General features: G+C 39.2%; 2 protein-coding genes across 2 annotated transcripts in view; both read left to right on the top strand.

Annotated features, from left to right (window-relative positions):
- The window catches only part of LOC307014342 (adhesion G protein-coupled receptor F5-like), a gene marked incomplete at its 3' end in the record, with an annotated part of 130,111 nt that extends 119,467 nt beyond the window's left edge, over positions 1 to 10,644 (top strand). The window contains exons 2-5 of the mRNA XM_079642216.1: positions 4,633 to 4,797; positions 5,184 to 5,327; positions 5,416 to 5,586; positions 10,508 to 10,644. Coding sequence (XP_079498342.1) covers positions 5,237 to 5,327; positions 5,416 to 5,586; positions 10,508 to 10,644 — 399 coding nt within the window. The remainder of the gene's footprint in view (positions 1 to 4,632; positions 4,798 to 5,183; positions 5,328 to 5,415; positions 5,587 to 10,507) is intronic.
- A 217-nt stretch (positions 10,645 to 10,861) lies between these two features.
- On the top strand, positions 10,862 to 19,863 carry LOC307015348 (adhesion G protein-coupled receptor F4-like). The gene is made up of 11 exons (XM_079643880.1): positions 10,862 to 10,984; positions 13,336 to 13,442; positions 13,529 to 13,587; positions 13,677 to 13,819; positions 13,903 to 14,115; positions 14,382 to 14,585; positions 14,687 to 14,827; positions 14,912 to 15,087; positions 16,542 to 16,709; positions 17,361 to 18,755; positions 18,883 to 19,863. Exons 2-11 carry the CDS (start codon positions 13,350 to 13,352, stop codon positions 18,937 to 18,939), a joined length of 2,649 nt encoding a protein of 882 aa, XP_079500006.1. The 5' UTR covers positions 10,862 to 10,984; positions 13,336 to 13,349; the 3' UTR covers positions 18,940 to 19,863.
- Positions 19,864 to 20,093: the final 230 nt, after the last annotated feature.

Here is a 20,093-nt window from a genome sequence, read left to right on the forward strand (position 1 = left end):
TGCTCCCCCGGGAAGATTCTTTTTTAAATGTTGAAGTTAAAAGCATCAATCTGGTGCACTTTGAGAGCAACATGAAGAGGTCTATGGATACATCTCTCAACACCCATATGAAACAGAATCAGCTTTCAAACTGTATTCTTGTTTATTGATAACAACTTTTTTATACTGTCATATAGTATTTTATACAGATGTAGCACTCCAGATAGGACTCCCATGGGTGTGTCCCAACCAAAAGCCCAGCGGATCCCAGTGGCTGGGGGTGTTGCTAAATTGCTAGAGGGTGTTGCCAAATTTCCCCATTTGTTCAACAGGATTTAACCATGAGATGGCGCTTCATTCACAAATACACAAAGACAGCTGGGTGTTGTAGAACTTGGTCTTTTTGCCATGTTTGCAGCTCTGCAGTTATGTTTGCTGAATACTGTAGCATTTAATCACTTATTTGTTATGGTTATCACAGGCTATTATAATGAAAAAACATCAATATTTTAGATCAAATAAAGTATATAGTTTGCTTTATGCATTATATTCTTTGTAATATTGTTGTGGTGTTTTTACACAGTACAGTAGATTGAAGTGAATCAACTTATACATTAACCTCTTAAGCCCGAGGGTCCCCCCAGTGGACCCCCCCCACCGGTTTTTTACGGGACTATGTCTCAGGGCTTCTTAACATTTATGGAACTATTAATGTTCCATACCCTTTTAACGATAAGAAACTCAGCTAATTAACAATATGAACCATTTTTAGCTAAAAGAAACACAAGAGTAATACCAAGCCTTTGAATTAGCATGGAGCGAAAAAATGCTAACTAATGTTACGATCCAGCCCTCTACTTAATGGTAGAGACTCGTTGGGGAGAACCGCAACATAAAAAACAACACAGCAAACACACAGCATTTAACGGTGTTCATTTATTGATACCTCCGTACTTACATGGCCAACCGGCAAATGAACAATGCGCTGGAGGACAGGAAAACAAACAAAAGGACAAAGGGGGCCTGGGCCAGCCACACCACGGGCCGTAGGACCCAGAGCTTCCCTCCGCTACCCAAAAACTCAGAGCACGCTCCCCTCTCGTTATATTTCTATATAAATAGAATAGAAATTGGCACTCTTTTATCACCACGTTCGTACCACCTCTCTAGCAGGGACTGAAAATGGCCAAATGAGTTCCCGGCACTGAGTAGTCCCGGCGGTGTGAACGCGACATTATTGGTACCAACGGAACTAAAGAACCAACGTACCAGGGAAAGTCCTGCGGTGTGAATGCGGCTATACACACACCCTCCCGGTCCTCCCGATTGCCAGTCGGTGCTTGCCGGTGAGCGTGGAAGTGTGGTCTGCCGCAAGCGGACGGCAGGAGCGGGGCTGTCAGCATCAGCTTGTAGATGGTATTTTAAACTCGATGTGCTCTGAAACTACGGGGCGGCAGAGGACAAAAAACACACATGCATTAATCACGTTAAAATAATTAGTGCCGTTAATTTTTTTTTGCAACACAAATAGAAATCAAACACCTAGTCTCAGTCCAAGGAACAGAAGTACATGGCTAATTATTAGGCAGAATGGTGTCATCAGATTGGGCCTGCCAAGAGTTTTTTTATGTTGGCAAGTTTACTATGGCAAAGGGTAGAGTAGAGCAGGTCATGCCTTTCCCAACAGGAACAAATATCATGAAGGTCCATCAGTCTGCATAACAATAATCTATTTGCTTCTGTTTGTTGCGCAGGGAGGGTCTATCTTTGGAGCGAAGGGGCCTTCAAACAATAGGTGGTTGTTTTTTGGGGGTAATGTGCTGCTGGACATATTGGTTCAATGGGACATATTTCTGACCATTAAGCTGCTTTCACATGATACACGTCGAAACGGCTGTTAAGATCGCGGAAAAAGGTAGGAGCCAAATGCAGACTATAAAAAATCATGACATGAACACAATGGTAGCATAAGGAAGAAACATACCCGAAAACCTGACCATGACTGACATGGAGGAAGACAGGAAAAACAAATAATGAACCGACAGGGGAACACAGGAAAAGACAAGACTAAATACAGAGAGGGGTAATCAAGGGACAAGAAACAGCCGGGTAATGGAGGCAGAAACACAAGGGCAACAGGTGAACACAAGGAGACGAAGCACATCACTCAAAATTGTCGCCAAGCAGGGCGCTCAAAAGTCAAATCATTTAAACTTCGACCTTGTTTAACGCTGACCTTCGCAACCAATCAGATGCCAGCTGTGCTATGCTAGCAGAGGAATTAAATGTGCTCTTTTCTCACTACGTGGTTGGGCGCAGAGCCTTGCAGTGAAAACAGCCGGTATGGTTACCTCCCGTGCTAGCTTGTGCCGCTACATACAGCTGTCATCTGATTGGTTGTGAGTCCAAAGGTCAATCAGATGACAAACCAGGTACAATTCTAAATAATTTCAACTTGGAATGCATCGCTTGTCAACAATTTGGAGCCATACAAAACACAGAAGGCAGTTCTTCCGCCTATTCAGGTAGCATCGCTCTCTCCATAGAAACACAAGGTCAGTGCAGAGTCATTTGACTGTGTATCATGAGAATGCAGCGTTCTGGAATGACTGGCCTTCAATACTAAGCACTACACTATAAATCAAGTAGTCTATGGATGTAAAAAACGGATGCATATCATTTACGTGGTTTGCTGTGGCTCAGGATGTAAAGTTGGTCGTCAACTAATCCGAAGATCAATGGTCCTGCTCCTTCTGTCTGCATTGAAGTGTCATTGGGCAAAGATACCCTGGCAAAGTATCTCCCAAGGCACAGCAAAATGTGGAAATAAGCATTAGATAGATCCTCATGAGTCCAGTTTGTCAACTTGTTAACCCTGCTATCAGTTTATAAATGTGTGTGAATGGATACATCTTGACGTGTAAGGCAGATGGACTTTGAGTAGTGGTAAGACTACAAAGCATCGTAACCAGTGCTTGAATTTGTCCGGTACTCACCGGTACGCAGTACCGGCACTTCTGATTTTTATCCATGTAGTACCGTCACTTCTTACTGAGTACCGGCAAGGTGGCGGTACTCAGTAAAATGCCGGTACTCAGCCGCCGGCAATATACGTATATATTGTAGACGCAACGCTGCGCAAATGTGGGTCTGACTCTGCCTCACAGAGGGTGACTGGCTGTCTACATGACGTGGCCTGCCGACATTGCCACTTTCATACAGATCATACTAATGCCCTCGATTGGTCTCTGTGTGTCATTCAAGCTCGGGAGGGTGTGTGTTGGTGTATGTGTGGCGCGAGCGAGCGAGAAAGCGCGCGCACCGGTTACGTGTATTGTTGTTAGCATCTGGTGCTAGCTAGCTGCGCTAACGGATATAAGGAGCTGTTTCAACAACAAGGTGGAGGGAGAGTCCTTTGCTGTCAGACTGAGAGGCTGATAACTACAGCTCTGGTGAGGTAAATTACTCTCTGAGTCTTTAGATAGTTAACTTAGTTTAAGTTATCTCAGTGGGTCTCAAACGGTTCGGTCACCATTTATGTAAACACATTTCCATTTGAGGGGGTAGTGATTAGTAAAATATGCATGAATAATACCAACAAAATGTTAACTAGGTGAAAAAAGGTAAGATAAAGTTGTTGAGAGCTAAAACTAGTCTTTGCTGTTGCCTCAAAGAGGAGCAGGGGGGAGAGGAGGGAGACAGGAGAGGCCGATTCAGGAGCCCAGACACACTCACAACTATAAATGAACCAAAAACAAATAAATAAACAAGTTTCAATGTTTTTTCATATTGGATATTGTATGTTATTGGTTATGGCCATGTACTTATGATTTTATGATTATTTAAATGTATACATTTTTGTTTCATATGGGTGTAGTCTCTTTATTTCCCCCTCAAAATGCACCAGATTGATGCATTTAAGTCCAACATTTAAAAAAAAATCTTACCGGGGGAGCATGCCCCTGGACCCCCCTATAACATTTGAGGCCCGGCCCCACTGTTCCCGAATAGATTTGCAATTTTTTTTAAATAGTAACCCATCTCCATATGTTTCTTTTGGGGTAGTAGATTTAAACTAGAGGGCTATCACTTTGTGCAGCAACGCTATTGACAAATAAATCCAGCAAAATGGCACAAAAAACTGGTAGTGGCCTCAGGGACGAGGAGTCATTTAACCAGCCAGTAGGAGTCAAGCTTTACTTTCTTTTATATCCATAAAGAAAAAGTAAATCTGTTTACAGTTGTTTCATTATGGATGTTGAGAGGTATCCATATATCTCTTCATTTTGCTCTCAAATTGCACCAGATTGATGCATCTAACTTCAATATTTTAAAAAAAATGTTCCCGGGGGAGCATGCCCCCGGACCCCCTAGACTAGAGGGTGTCAGGTCCACTCCCCACTTATAAAAATAGCACTTTACCACTGCACCCCCTCTAATCTCAGATGCACCCTGAGTCATTTTGTTTAAGTACAGTGAGCCTTTCTAAAATATACAGTAAAGAGACAAACCCATCAGCATTATAGGATATACTATGACTTTGTGCCAAATACTTGTTGCTGATTTAGAGTACTGGCACCTTTTTTATTCCAATTCAAGCACTGATCATAACTGATTATAATGTCTGTTTAATTGTTTTTCTTTTTAATGTAGTTTGTTACCCAAGTCGTACAAACTTCCAGTGCAGATGTGAGGAACAGTATGTGTGGTCATTAAGCAACTGTAATACATATGGAGCCTGTGATGACATCATTGACAACACGTGTGGGTGTATCAACAGTATTCCTACCAATGGACAATACTGCGTGCCACAGACAGGTGATACACTTTTACATTTAAAGTAACATCACACATGTGGATATCATATTTACTGGTATTGTTTTCGGCACTGTAATCTGTATTTGGTTATTTAAAAAAAGTATTTGTGTCCTTTCAATTCTCTCTCACTCAAGGTGACCTCATATTTAATAGGCCTACTATAGGATTACAAACATGAGCAAATCTAAATTAGTAAACTGAAAATATCAAACAATATGACAAGATGAAAAGAATGAGGATGAGAGAAACATGAATACCTATTCTTGACCATAATTACATTTCACAATCTTCACTCAGCAATTTTGCCCAGATGTCATGACATGACCTAGATTTGGAACAAATTACTTACAAATAATTGTCTCTAATTTGACTCTCTTTTTCTACAGTACCTTTAGTATTTGATGAATACCAGATTATTATCGAGGTGAATACCAGCGATATGGATCAGCTGAGGAACCTCCTGAACAGTTTCCCTTTTCCTGTCCAGATCAGCTCCTCAGTTAACATATTAGATGCCAATATCACCACAGGTAAGAACAAATGCATTAAATCCTTTTTTAATATCTATTTCAAACTTCTGCCGTTTTCACAAGAAAAAATATGTTATTCTCTTTAAAGTTTGCAGCCAAGATAACACTGGGTTTCAGTGCCTCTGTGAAAAGGACTATCTTTGGCCGTGTGATAAGTGTGACACCTATGGGAAATGTGATGGTAATACAAGCAACACATGTGGATGCATCAATGCCATTCCTCCTGATGGACAATACTGCCAGCCTGCTGATCAATACAGTAAGTTGGTTTGCAGGTTTGTTTACTTTTAGGATCCTATTTCTATTTTCTGCCTCTACTGTAACATGTCTCCATGCTTTAATGTAGAAAAGCTCTTTATTTACCTCATACTGCCTGTGCTGCAGCACCTCTTTTCACCCTCTGTCTGAAACCAGAGCCCAGTCTGCTCTGATTGGTTAGCTAGCCGTTTTTGGGATTGGTCAGGCGCTTAGAGATGTGGTTGAAATGTCCCGCCCCTAAGCCTTTTACGGACAATGTATAAGAACGCTAGCCTATAGAAGCACAAGTGTTACTGAAGCTAACAAAGGAGTGGAGGAGTTTTTCAAGTGGGGGGGGAAAGAGTGTGTGGGAGAGGGAACACAGGGATTTTAGCCTTTGCAGACCATTAACTTGCACAAAAACCTATATAACCTGTTTAGCCCTAAGCCTGTTTTCCAGGTCTCCGGCTCAAAAATGACATTCCCTGAACAAATGACGATAACTTCCCTTCTAAAAGGGGTAAATTAATAACCCTTTTTCTCAAAGCAATGAAAATATATTCAGATTGAATCAATCAATCAATCAATCAATCAATGTTTATTTATATAGCCCAATATCACAAATGTTACATTTGTCTCAGTGGACTTCACAGTTTGTACAGAATATCAGTATGACAATACGACACCCTCTGTCCTTAGACCCTCACATCGTACAAGGAAAAACTTCCAGAGAAAACCCCACAGTTTAAAGGGAAAAATGGGAGAAACCTCAGGGAGAGCAACAGAGGAGGGATCCCTCTCCCAGGACGGACAGACGTGCAATAGATGCCGTGTGTAAATTGAAAAGATAATACATTTGCAACATAGGTAGTCCAAATGTTTTGAAATGCATGTGTGTATAATAAGAAGATGAATCCACGAGTATATCCATCCAGGACTTATGATCCAGGACCGCAGCCACGACTCAAGATCCAGGACTCGCAATCCATGACACAGGACCGCAGGATCATCCATGACTCCGGATCCCGGCGTATATAGACACCAAAAAGAAAGAAATTTGGGGAAGCTGGGTTAATCGGAACATGAGAGTACACAGGTATAGACAGAGAGAAGGAAGAAGTAAGATGTCCCCCGACAAACTAAGCCTATATCAGCAAAACTAGGGGCTGAATCTAATCAGCCCTAACTATAAGCTTTATCAAAAAGGAAGGTCTTAAGCGCACTCTTAAAAACGGATAGGGTGTCTGCCGTCCGAACACAAACTGGAAGCTGATTCCACAAAAGTGGAGCTTGATAAGAAAAGGCTCTGGCTCCCATTGTACTTTTAGAGACTCTAGGAACAACCAACAACCCTGCATTCTTGGAACGCAATGCCCTAGTAGGACAATAGGGTATAATGAGTTCTTTAAGGTAAGATGGCGCCTGCCCATTAAGGGCTTTGTAGGCGAGAAGAAGAATTTTAAATTCTATCCTGTGTTCTATAGGGAGCCAGTGTAAGGCAGCCAGAACAGGAGTAATGTGGTCCCTTTTCCTAACTCTGGTTAGTACACGAGCTGCAGCATTTTGAATCAGCTGAAGCGACTTGACTGACTTCTTGGTACACCCTGATAATAAGGAGTTACAATAATCCAGCCTTGAAGTAACAAATGCATGGACTAGTTTCTCTGCATCGTTTTGAGGCAAGATATGCCTGATTTTTGCAATGTTACGTAGATGGAAGTAGGCGGTCCTTGAAATTGATTTTATGTGGGCGTTAAAGGATAAATCCTGATCAAATATAACAGCAAGATTCCTTACAGTCTCACTGGAGGCCAAATTAATGCCATCCATAGTTAATATATCTTTAGATAATTTGTTTCGTAGATTCTTCGGGCCAAGTACAATAACTTCAGTTTTGGTCGTGTTTAACATCAAAAAATGTGAGGTCATCCACGTTTTTAAGTCCTTGAGGCAGTCTTGAATTTTATTTAGATGATTAATTTCATCAGGCTTGATTGATAAATATAGTTGAGTATCATCCGCATAACAATGAAAGTTTACAGAATGATTCCTTATAATATTGCCTAACGGAAGCATATATAGGGTGAACAAAATAGGTCCAAGCACTGAGCACTGTGGCACTCCATGGCTAACTTTGGTTTGCATGGAAGATTCATCGTTGACACGTACAAACTGAGAGCGTTCAGATAGATAAGACCTAAACCAGCCTAAAGCATTTCCCTGTATGCCAACTAAGTGCTCTAGTCTTTGCAATAGGATATCATGGTCGATAGTATCAAATGCAGCACTAAGATCGAGTAAGACAAGAATAGAGACAAGTCCCTTGTCAGAGGCTATTAGAATGTCATTTGTGACTTTAACCAGAGCTGTCTCTGTGCTATGTTGTGTTCTAAAGCCAGACTGAAAATCTTCAAATAAATCATAGTTTCTTAAGTAATCACACAGCTGTTTTGCGACTGCTTTCTCAAGAATTTTTGAGAGGAACGGAAGATTAGAAATAGGTCTATAGTTGGCTAAAACCTCTGGATCGAGGTTGTGCTTTTTAAGAAGCGGTTTTATCACTGCTACTTTGAATGATTTTGGAACATAGCCTGATAATAAAGACATATTCATAATATTTAATAAAGAAGTGCTAATTAATGGAAAAACTTCTTTTAACAGCTTAGTTGGAATCGGGTCTAAGATACACGTTGATGGTTTAGAAGAGAGAATTATTGAATTTAATTGTTCAAGGTTTATGGCTGAAAAGCATTCTAGTTTACTATCTAGTGTAATATTAGAACTTACGTTTCCGGGAGCTGTTGATAACACTATACTGGTCAAAGGCAAGAGGTCATTGATTTTGTTTCTAAGAGTAACAATTTTATCGTTAAAAAAGCACATAAAATCATTACTACTGAGTGCTATGGGAATAGAAGGCTCAGTCGAGCTGTGGCTCTCTGTCAGCCTGGCTACAGTGCTGAAAAGAAATCTTGCATTATTCTTATTCTCATCTATTAATGAAGAGTAGTATGCTGCTCTCGCTTTACGCAGTGCTTTCTTATATTCATTGAGAGTAATATGCCAAATTAAACGAGATTCTTCAAGTTTAGTGGAACGCCATATCCTTTGAACATAGTAAAAAAAATGCAACTATAGTGTCCATCCAAAAATAAACCATTACTTCTAGTGAAAACCACCCTTGAATGATGGGATAGTAGACTAGAAGCTTTAGGAATCCAGACTATACCATATAATAAGTACCCTGTATCAAGATTGATGCAAAACAAGTGACATTTGACCTTTTTAGAGAAGTTTAGCACACAAAGAAAACACCTTTGGGCGGATTAGGGTGTATTTGCCATTTCTCTGGAACCCATTGGTCGATTTTGATGATTGACACCTCTTTTGAACCGTTAGAGCCAATAGAATCAAACGGAGCGTTCCACATACACACACACACGTTCCATTGAGAAGTAAGAGCTATGCGCACGCAGTCGAAAGCTATCTTACGCTCTGAAATCTGAGAACTGAAAGCTAGGTTTATTGCTGATGGATTATCAGAAATCCTTTCAAAGTGACACAGACACATTGGATTAACCTATGGAAAAACCTTCAGCAGCGTTTTTATCGTTTTAATGCCATCAAACACGACTTTTGATCAGAGACCGCAAAAGATAAGACATATTTCCTTTGTTTCCTCCGTAAAGCTACGTGGTGTGATGTCTGGTTTTACTTCCTGTGCCGTGTTTTGATCGCTCAGTGATGATACTTATATTTCTGGAATCTGTGGAATCACAGCTTGCTAATCCATATCTTGTTTGTGCAGATCCGATAAGTATGTTACCGTGAGTTCTGTGCTAAGTGTGTTAGCATTTTTTCGCTCTGGGCTCATTTAGACGCTTCTTGTGAGACTTGTGTTTTGTTTCGGTAAAAATTGTTTGTATCGTCAGTTAGCTGAGTTTCTTCCCGTTAAGTGGGTATGACACATTAATAGGACTTTAAATGTTAAAAAGCTCTCAGACACTGTTTCTTGCAGATGTTGCGTTTTTGCCCCCACGGGCGGGTCCACATGCTACAGGAAAGGGGAAACCCCAAAACACAATAATAAGATGTAAAAATGTAAGATGACTCTTTTAAATATAATATTCAGACATATATAGTAAGTTTTGTTCAAACTAGCGATGTCACGACATATAAGTAAGTATGTATATCATGTTAATAAACCACATTATAATATGATGTAAATAATTCAGCGTTCTTTTTCTTTTTTTTATTGTGAAAGTTGTGACGGCCCTAATTCAAGCTTTTAAAATGTGCGTGTGACAATATACAGTATTAACTATCTTATTAGCCTCACCCTTTATAGTTGTTTATGCTCAGCAGCAACAGTACACATCATGTGACAAAATCATTGCGATTAAAGTCACTATTCTTGTATTACAGTTTTTTCCCAGAACAAAAAAAAATTCAATTTTGGTCAGATCTAAAAAAATAAAATGAATATATGGCCCTAGTCCTCTTCCATACAAATATAAGATCACTTGAGTGTTTTAAATTGTTATATCAAGAAAAAGTGAAGTGAGTGATATTCAAACTTTCTGGTTATAAAATAAATACAAATGATAATGTCATGTAAGCAATCCATCATTTTTCTTTTTCACTTTGGTTAAGGGAACAGACTTTTCTTTATCTTTCTTGTACATCTATTTTTATTAGCAGTAAAGCAGATACAACGAACAATAATCAAATGTAAAGATAGATTCCACTAAAGTGTAATATTGTTATATTTAAATGTCTAAAGGTATCATGATATTATTATCACTTATTCATTTGGTCACACTCATTGTACAGTATAACATCTTTTCATATTCTGATAGCCCTTTTTCAAGCTATTAAAATATGCATCATATAACAAAGAGAAGCAATTATATAAGAACTTCTCTCTCTGTTACTTCTTACAGATGTTACAGCTTGTCCTCTGACAACAACTCCATCACCAACAACTCCAACACCAACAACTCCATCACCAACAACTCCAACACCAACAACTCCAACACCAACAACTCCAACACCAACAACTCCATCACCAACAACTCCATCACCAACAACTCCATCACCAAAAACTCCATCACCAACAACTCCAACACCAACAACTCCAACACCAACAACTCCATCACCAACAACTCCAACACCAACAACTCCAACACCAACAACTCCAACACCAACAACTCCATCACCAACAACTCCAACACCAACAACTCCAACACCAACAACTCCATCACCAAAAACTCCATCACCAACAACTCCAACACCAACAACTCCAACACCAACAACTCTTCTTTCAACAACTCCATCACCAACAACTCCATCACCAACAACTCCAACACCAACAACTCCATCACCAACAACTCTTCCTTCAACAACTCCAACACCAACAAGTAAGACTTAGAAGACAGTATTTCATTTATTCATTTTGAGCAGTTTGGATGATGTATCTTTAAGTTACAACATCTTCTTGTTTAATAGCGATTGTCTCAAAATTGTCTCTTACAATATCTTCTTGATTTTTTATATTCTATATTTCTATCATTGACCTTCTAATTTCCCCCTATGAAAGTATGTACTCTTAATATTTTTTTCATCAAATAACATTATTCAACACAAATAATTCAATAACGTGCTTTGACCACTAGGCGGTGCACACAAGGTTCACACAACATACTAATAATATTACATTACATTGCATTTAGCTGACGCTTTTATCCAAAGCAACTTACAATAAGTGCGTTCGACCAACAAAATACAAACTAGAAGAAAACAGAATCATATAAGTACATCAGGTTTCAAAGAGCTAAAAGATTTAAAGTGCTACTCAACTGCCTTTAGATAAGCCAACCCTTTATTAGTATATAAGTGCTTTGTTAATAGTTCTATCTCTCGAAGTGGAGTCTAAAGAGATGAGTTTTCAGTCTGCGCCGGAAGATGTGTAAGCTTTCTGCTGTCCTGATTTCAATGGGGAGCTCATTCCACCATTTTGGAACCAGGATAGCAAACCCACGTGTTTCTGCTGATGGGAACTTGGGTCCCCCTCGCAGTGCGGGTGCAGCGAGCTGTTTGGCTGATGCAGAGCGGAGTGCACGTGCTGGGGTGTACGGTTTAACCATGTCCTGGATGTAGGAAGGGCCAGATCCATTCGCAGCATGGTACGCAAGTACCAGTGTCTTGAAGTGGATTCTAGCAGTTACTGGAAGCCAGTGAAGGGAGCGGAGGAGCGGCGTGGTGTGGGAACATTTAGGAAGGTTGAAGACCAGACGAGCCGCTGCATTCTGGATGAGCTGCAGAGGTCGGATGGCACATGCAGGTAGACCAGCCAGGAGGGAGTTGCAGTAGTCTAGGCGTGAGATGACGAGAGTCTGGACCAGAAGCTGGGTCGCTTTCTGGGTCAGCTGGGGACGTATCCTCCTGATGTTGTAAAACTTTGTATTATTAGTGTAGGACACTTATGTATGTATAACATCTGAAGATATTTAGTTTTATTCATGTTTTTACATAATTTTACAGGATATTGCTAAACTATTTCTCATGTTTTACTTCTACACATTAATATCTGATTTGTAAAACATCACAGACAGAAAGGCATATCCGTCATTTAATGGTAAGCTATTGAAATTGTGATTCCATAGATGTGTCTCCCATCACCCAAATCCCCTGACTGTTCTCTCAACTCAGTATTTACATTCTTATATTCAAAGAAAATCAGTAATATCTTTAAAAACGTGCATTGCGACTAAAACATTCAATCAGCGAGCTGAGGATCTTTCCTACGTCTGTTTCCGGTATGGTTCCTGTAATGAGAGTTCACATTTATGCTACATTGAAGGATGGAATTGACTACACATCTTCAGAAACAGAATTTGCTTCAGATATAACTCATAGCAAATAAAGTATAAAAATATAAGTAATAAAAAGTTAAAACACTGGCATGTAATTCACGTTAGAATCAAATCAAATCAAGTTTTATTTATATAACACATTTATAAACGATTTTTGTTCGAGCCAAAGTGCTGTACATATAATAAAAATAGCCTACAGTAGAGACACTTTACAGCTAATACAACAGTACAGATTGTTCAGAATATCAGATATATAAGAATAACGACAACCTCTGTCCTTTGACCCTCACATCGTACAAGGAATAAATAGAATGGTTTTGTATAATAGATGAGAGTAAAATCTACGACACTTTTTTTGTATGAATGTATGTTTCATCCAATCACAAAGCTTGTTGAATTATCACGAGGTTTGTCAAAGCGTCGTCACAAAAATAGCTGGGGAATACTTACTTCCGGGTGTGCAATTATCCGTTATCCAATGGGAATGGACGCTCACATTGCCTTTAAGAGCTGCCGACATAAATGGATGCGGTGCTTCCCTGAGCGTCAAATACCGCCGCCGATGGGAATACATTGCAATCAGTTGAAAACTCTTTGCGTCCGTTTATGAAGCTGAAGGAGCTTCGGCGCGTCCCAACTGCACGCCACAGGACCAAGCGTCGCTCCTGGACGCTTAGGGAGTGAGAGTGTGTTGCTCAACACTGTTGCTGAAAATGATATTTGCATTGTATAGAGACATTACTTGTATACCCTTGAACTGCAAGTCATGCAAACCAAATAAAAAAATGATTCACAATTGTGTCCTCTCTTCTCGTGTCTAGCTAGTAGACGTATTCTTTAAATCACAACAAACTGAATTGTTTGATCTTGTTTTTCTTTTCTTTTCAAATAAACAGGGTTCAATTTGTCAATGACAGTGCAATTAAACAAGAAGTTCACAGAAGCATTGAAAAATACATCAAGTCCTGCATACAAAAAACTTAAAAACAACATGGAAAAAGTGGTAAGTGCATTGATAAATACCATATCAAATTGTAACTTGTATTTTCAGTTGAATTGGTAATGTTATGAACCGTATCTCTTCCACAGTTAAACACGACGTATGGAAGAATCACAGGGTTTATTGGTGTTTCTGTGACAGGATTCAGGTATGGTAATTCTGGCATTTAAGACATATGGAGGCAGGACATCTGTACACATTTGACACCACCATTTTGTTTTGTGTTTGTTCTTACAGAGAAGGAAGCGTATTTACAGATTTTGATGTTGAGACTACAGAAGTTAAAACTGAAGAATTGACTAAAGCAAATAAAGCATTTTCAAAAGCAGTAAACTCTACTATTGCCCCTGTCATTGGCTCTGTCACTGCATTGTACAACAGTAAGTCCAACATAGCTAGTAGGTAATTTCATTTTGTTTAACTTGTATAAACACCAAACTAATCTGTTTTTCTTTCTCCAAAGGTAAACATGACTTAGGGTTTACAGCCCCAATTTATACTGGAAACAACATGACACTGGAGTGCAAACCCAGCGACATTACAGTGGATGAAATAAGTAGTGTCGAGTGGACATTTGGTGGAAGTGTAATCAAGGCGGCTGGAAGGAGAACAATAACTCCAGATCCTAAAACAGGGTCTGTTCTAAAAATAGAGAATACCAGGCTTCAGGATATTGGTAAGCAAAAGCTGGTAAAAAAAAGTAAAATAACACTTCAATTTTAATTGACGCTAATAGACACATTAATTTGCTGCTTGGACGATCATATCTGTGCAAAAAAAGGACAATATCACAATGTTGGACAGAAAATTTATCAGAATGCAAATATACAGCTATAGTCAAATACTGGAATGTTCCCTATTTAATATACTAATGGTATCATTCTTTTAACTTTTTTTTACAGCACACCAATGTAATCATTGTTTTTATTATCTTAATCACAGGAATTTACCAATGCACTCTGATGGGCGACGTATTGCAGTTCAGACAAATAAGGAAAGTGACTGGAGATGATATCCAAGAAGCTCCCATCATAGTATCAAAGCGTCAAATAAATGTTGAATGTCTGGAGGGACAAACAGTAACACTTGAGTGTTGTGTGCAGTCCCCTTTTAAGGTGAAGTGGTTTAAAGACTCAGCTGCTCTTGGTAAGTTTAAAATGTTTCAGAAAACTTCTCAATCTGACCATTCTGAAAACACACATCCAATAACAGTTTATTTTATTAACAACACTGTTAAATGTTCGCAGAGGCTGGAGTTACTGAAAATGGAACCTCATTCTGTCGCACATATGAATACCCGCTAGGAGCCTGCGGTGAACCAACATTTACTTGTAAGGTCGATGATCTCGATTATAGCCGGGTAACAACATTGACAATTTCCGAAGAACGTAAGTGCAATGTTTCAAAAGTGACTATGCTTTTCTTCCCCAATATTTTGTGTAATACTAATTGATTATTATTTATCTCCTAAGCTTTTACATGTAAAGACGATGAGTATGGGGATGGAAGAGAAGGCGAACTATCTAGTAAAGAATGTCCTGAAGATCAAGTGGGGGAAAAGATTGCGAAGTGTGATAATGGAAAGTGGATATTGGTAGAGGACACTTGCGTTATCAAAGTAATCAAGGAGTTGCTTGTTTCTTCAGGGGTAAGTGATCAGCTGGGGATAACAATTCATCCCCATTTTAAATCTATAAAACACACAGTATACCATAAATGTATTCAAAAAACGGTTCTATGTTCACTAGTTCTACGTAACCAGATATTCCATGTTGTGCAACAATTGTATCTAGGAACTATTTTCTTTCTAACAAACTACACCTGTCAACTCTGAGACACCATCTGTTCAACAAAGCATGAAGAAAATCTAAACGTCAGGTTTCTTATAAATCAACTCAACAGGAGAAATCATTACCAGTTTCTCAAGATAATCCACTGACCTTGTGAGAAGTTTCATTTAGTATGTATTTTAGTTCATCTGAAGTACATTCGCGTGAGAAAGTGAGAAGAAATGTACCAAGCTAATTTGTTATAATATTTTGTATTGTTGTAAAAGACCCACGTTTTCGACCAACATCAGCACATTACATCACGGCTTCTGCTGTCCAGTAACTTCTTGTAACTAACTGACCACTGTTTTTATATAAAGTGTGTATATTTACAGTGACAGGTACCATGAGTATAAAACAGCATGTCACCCAGCCGAGTTTTAAAATGATGCAGGGGAACCAAAGTACTCAGTTTTAAACATTTTTGCAGACTGTTCCAAGTTATTGGAGCTGCATAACTAAAAGCTTTTTCCCCGAAGCCAGTTCTAGCATTTGGCACATTTAATAAAACAACATCATGAGATCTCAGGCATTAAGTACTTTCAATTCGTCGAGAGATCAGAGAACAGATATAAGAAGGTAGTTTACCCAACATGGCTTTGTAAATGAACATGTACCAATGACTGAGCCACCGTACAGTTAGTGAAGGCAGACCTGTCTTGGCATACAGGGTACAGTGATGTGTAAGTGCTTTATAGTTAGTAACAAATCTTAGAGCACTGTGATAGGCGGCATATAACTTTTCCAGGCAATGGGCAGGTGCGTTCATATATCAAATCACCATAGTCCAGCACAGGTCAAAAGGTCACAGAGACTAGCCTTTTCCTGGCTTCAAGTGAGAAACAGGACTTGTTCCTGAAAAAGAAGCCTAGTCTAACCCTCAGCTTTTTAAGCAGATTGTTGACCTGAAGTTTAAAAGTAAGACAATCATCAAGCCAGATACCTAGGTATTTATAACAGGTAACCACTTTGAGTACTTGTCCTTGCATAGTAACCATATCCAAAGCAGTCTCTGGAGTCTTTTTGGCTTTTGAAAAGAGCATTAGCTTGGTTTTATCAACATGTAAAAGAAGCTTAAGCGAGCTGCATCTGGATAATATTAAAAACAGCCTGTCATTTAACAAAAGCCTCACACAATCACATTCTTTTAGCCTCTTCTGTAATTTTGTGGATTAAAATGCGCAGCTGTTGCCAGAAAATAAACATCTCTGTATTTGTCATGGTTTACAATCTCTCATTATATAAATGTATGTGTTTTTAATATTTACTTTAGGAGTTGCAGGTGGATGATGTCCCAGTTTTTGTGGAGAAGCTAAGTGAAGAGGTCAAAAAGGTGCAGAAGGCAGTAAGAGAGTCACCTAATACCATATCAACTATCGTGGACATCCTGAGCAACATTGCAGATTTAGATACTCTGCAAGTCAATCAACCTGTCATAGAGGTAGGTTCAACCTTCCCATCAGCATTATCTTAGTTTAGATATGTCTTTTAGGTCAACACATATGTGAACTGCTCTATTGAAACCAGTCGGATGTCGCAACGGCGCATTGCAATTGGGGTTTTGGTTGATTCTAAAAAAACAAAGTCTTGGCTTCCAGAATATCAATCTTTTATATCACATTTATACAATAGAGACATTACCCTACTCAGAAAATACACACACACACACACACACACACACACACACACACACACACACACACACACACACACACACACACACACACACACACACACACACACACACACACACACACACACACACACACACACACACACACACACACACACACACACCTACTTTCGGTGGCACTTTTGTCCTGAACTTGAGCCCCCTCTTTTAAATTGCTAAAATGTTGTCAGCAAACTTTGAAGGCCTTTTAAAAAAATCAAATCTTGACATTTCGCTGAATATTTGCAAAACAAAAACAATAAGTATATCTTCGGAGAGCTAAGAATCTCCTCTTTCTAGATATGTACAAAACTCAAAATGTGTATCGGAGTCGATGTGACTGATTTGTATAGAGCAGTTCACGTATATATATTTTTGATGCAGATGTAACCTCACAATGAAATCTCTCTTCATCTGCAGAGCGTCCTTCAAACAGTTGATTTCATTATTGGTGAGGATTCAAGAGAGTCCTGGACAGTTCTGAATGCAAACGAAAGCAAAAACGCAAGCTCTGATTTACTGGATTCGATGGAACTCCTCTCTGATAGAATAGTCGGGACATTTACCTTTGAGACTGATGCAATCCTCTTCGACAGAAGCACCTTTGACAACTCGTTCTACGCAAATCTGAACAACAGCGTTGTCCTGGACATTCCTAACACCGGCTTTAGCAACGTCTCTATCACCACTATTACTTTCTCCACCCTAAATAATGTTATGCCAGTAAGGAACTCCAGCTCCAACCCCAAAAACACTGACCCTGTTAATGCCCTCAACGCAGCTGTGGTGCTGATCAAAGTAAATAAAACGTTGGCGAAAGAAATTCGGAACGTTACTTTAAGCTACACCAAGTTAAACACGACTCTGAAGCAAGATCCTCAGTGTGTCTTCTGGAACTTTAAACAGTTTGACAAGAGGGGTGCTTGGGATAGTGAGGGGTGTGAGTTTGTTTCCGATATAAATGACACAGTAACCTGCAGATGCGACCATCTCACCTCATTTTCAATCCTGATGTCAACTGGTATCCCTAAAGAATTCAAAGAACTCTTGGATATAATCACCTACGTTGGAGTTGGGATCTCTTTGGCAAGTTTAGTGATATGTTTAATTATTGAAGGATACGTTTGGAAAGCCATAACTAAGAATAGCACTGCCTTCATGCGTCATGTTTCCATCATTAACACTGCCCTCTCTCTTTTGATCGCTGACATCTGTTTTATCATCGGAGCCTCCATTGCCGACAACCCAGCTGAAAACCCGGAGAATAATAACTATGATGTTCCAGTTGAGTCTTGCAGCACAGCAACATTTTTTATGCACTTGTTTTACCTTGCGGTGTTCTTTTGGATGCTAGTTTCAGGTCTTCTGCTACTTTACCGGACAGTCATGGTCTTCTCCCACATGTCCAAGTCAGTCATGTTGGCTATTGGCTTCTTATTAGGCTACGGGTGCCCTCTGATCATAGCTGTTGTTACTGTTGCCGCCACAGCACCAGGAGAAGGATACATCATGAACACAGAGGCTTGTTGGCTTAACTGGGAGCAAACAAAGGCCCTGTTGGCGTTTGTGATACCTGCCTTAACTATAGTTTGTATCAACATCATTATCGTAATCGTGGTCTTGTTCAAAATGCTAAGAAGAGGCGTGGGAGACACCGGCCAAAGAGATGAAAGGCATACGCTGGTGGTCATTCTAAGGTGTGTGGCCATTTTGACTCCTTTATTTGGACTGACCTGGTCTTTAGGAGTGGGGACCATGCTAGATTCCACAAATAGAGGACTCCACATTGTCTTTGCACTCTTCAATTCACTACAGGTATTTGCAACCATTAAAAATAACCAAATAACAACTTGTTCTTACATAGCAGTATTTTTATATAATACCTATTTTTGTCAATTTCTTTGATGTTAAAGAAAAATGCGTGTTATTTCATTTTCCTCAGGGTTTCTTCATTTTAGTGTTTGGGACACTATTCGATTCAAAGGTATGTTGTCTTTAAACTAATAATTGTGGATAGATGATTGATACCTCTTTTGATAGTAGTAGTAGAAGTATTCAAATCCTTTAACCTGCCAGAAGGTTCAAATACCAGATTATAGCTTAATATCATGCAAAGAAAAAGGATTAGTCATATCAGTTTTAGCATTTTTGTTATCATATGTTATATTCCATAATGAGATTATCATGAAGCATTGAAACAAAATGATAGAGATTTCTGTACCTTTGTGATTTAGTGCCCCCAGTTAAAGATTGTAATTGAGATTTACTCCATAATGTTGAGTGTGCATTTGTTATGTTAGCAAGAGTTGACAACTTTGTTAACAAAGCCAAACATCAAGAATCAGAAGTCCTTAAATTTCCAACGGCAGGAACATTTACAATGTTACAGCAAGCCCAGTGCCAAAGCAACAGCACACAACACAATAAATAGAAGGCCGGCTAATCAGCTAATCTGGCTATTGACCCCGCCCTGTAGTTCAGGCTGTGTGTGACAAGGATGACATGCTCTATTCCAGCCAATCGTGACTTGCAAAAATTATTCTGATGAGGTGACGCCGTAGATGTTGCCAATGTGAAACATCCATTCATGCTACTCAGAGAACTCAATGTTATTACAGTTGTTGTTCGGCATAGGTGGAGCTTCTTTATACTGCTTCAAGCTTTGTTTTGCAATCCATTGTTTCTAAGGTAATTGTTACATGTGTATAGAGGATAAGGGCATATTTGTTGAATACTTCTCTCTGTAATGGATTGGTTGGAAAGATAACAAAGTGTAACCCAAGGGCAGTACTGGAGACAATGTAGCCTACTGTGTGAATATGCTTAGCAGCCCCTCTAAAGCTCACAAGAGAGTTAATGATAATTATAATTAATAATAATATTGTTTTCTAAATCGCACATACGTTGTTTGAGATGAATTTGATTTTCCTGTAGATTCGTTCTCTCCTCGCAAGGAAATCACCTACAACAAGCACAGCCTCCAATACAACCAGAGTGAGTCATTTTAAAGTGTATGCAGTTTTTCTTGTTCATAATTCAAGATTCAAGATATTTATTGTCATATGCACAGTAAACAGACAGTTACACCGTACAATGGAAATATTACTTTGCTAGTCCACCCTACGCAAGTAAAGTACAGGAATATAAAAATAA

Source organism: Notothenia rossii (assembly GCF_949606895.1).
Source record: "Notothenia rossii genome assembly, chromosome: 8".
Classification (NCBI taxonomy): domain Eukaryota; kingdom Metazoa; phylum Chordata; class Actinopteri; order Perciformes; family Nototheniidae; genus Notothenia; species Notothenia rossii.

Excerpts from the sequence above, each read along its gene's own strand:
- LOC307015348 (XM_079643880.1), top strand. The coding sequence starts at position 13,350 with ATGACAGTGCAATTAAACAAGAAGTTCACAGAAGCATTGAAAAATACA. Across the intron at positions 15,088-16,541 it reads AGTTGCTTGTTTCTTCAGGG|GAGTTGCAGGTGGATGATGT; the intron begins GTAAGTGATCAG and ends TATTTACTTTAG. Across the intron at positions 16,710-17,360 it reads TCAATCAACCTGTCATAGAG|AGCGTCCTTCAAACAGTTGA; the intron begins GTAGGTTCAACC and ends CTTCATCTGCAG.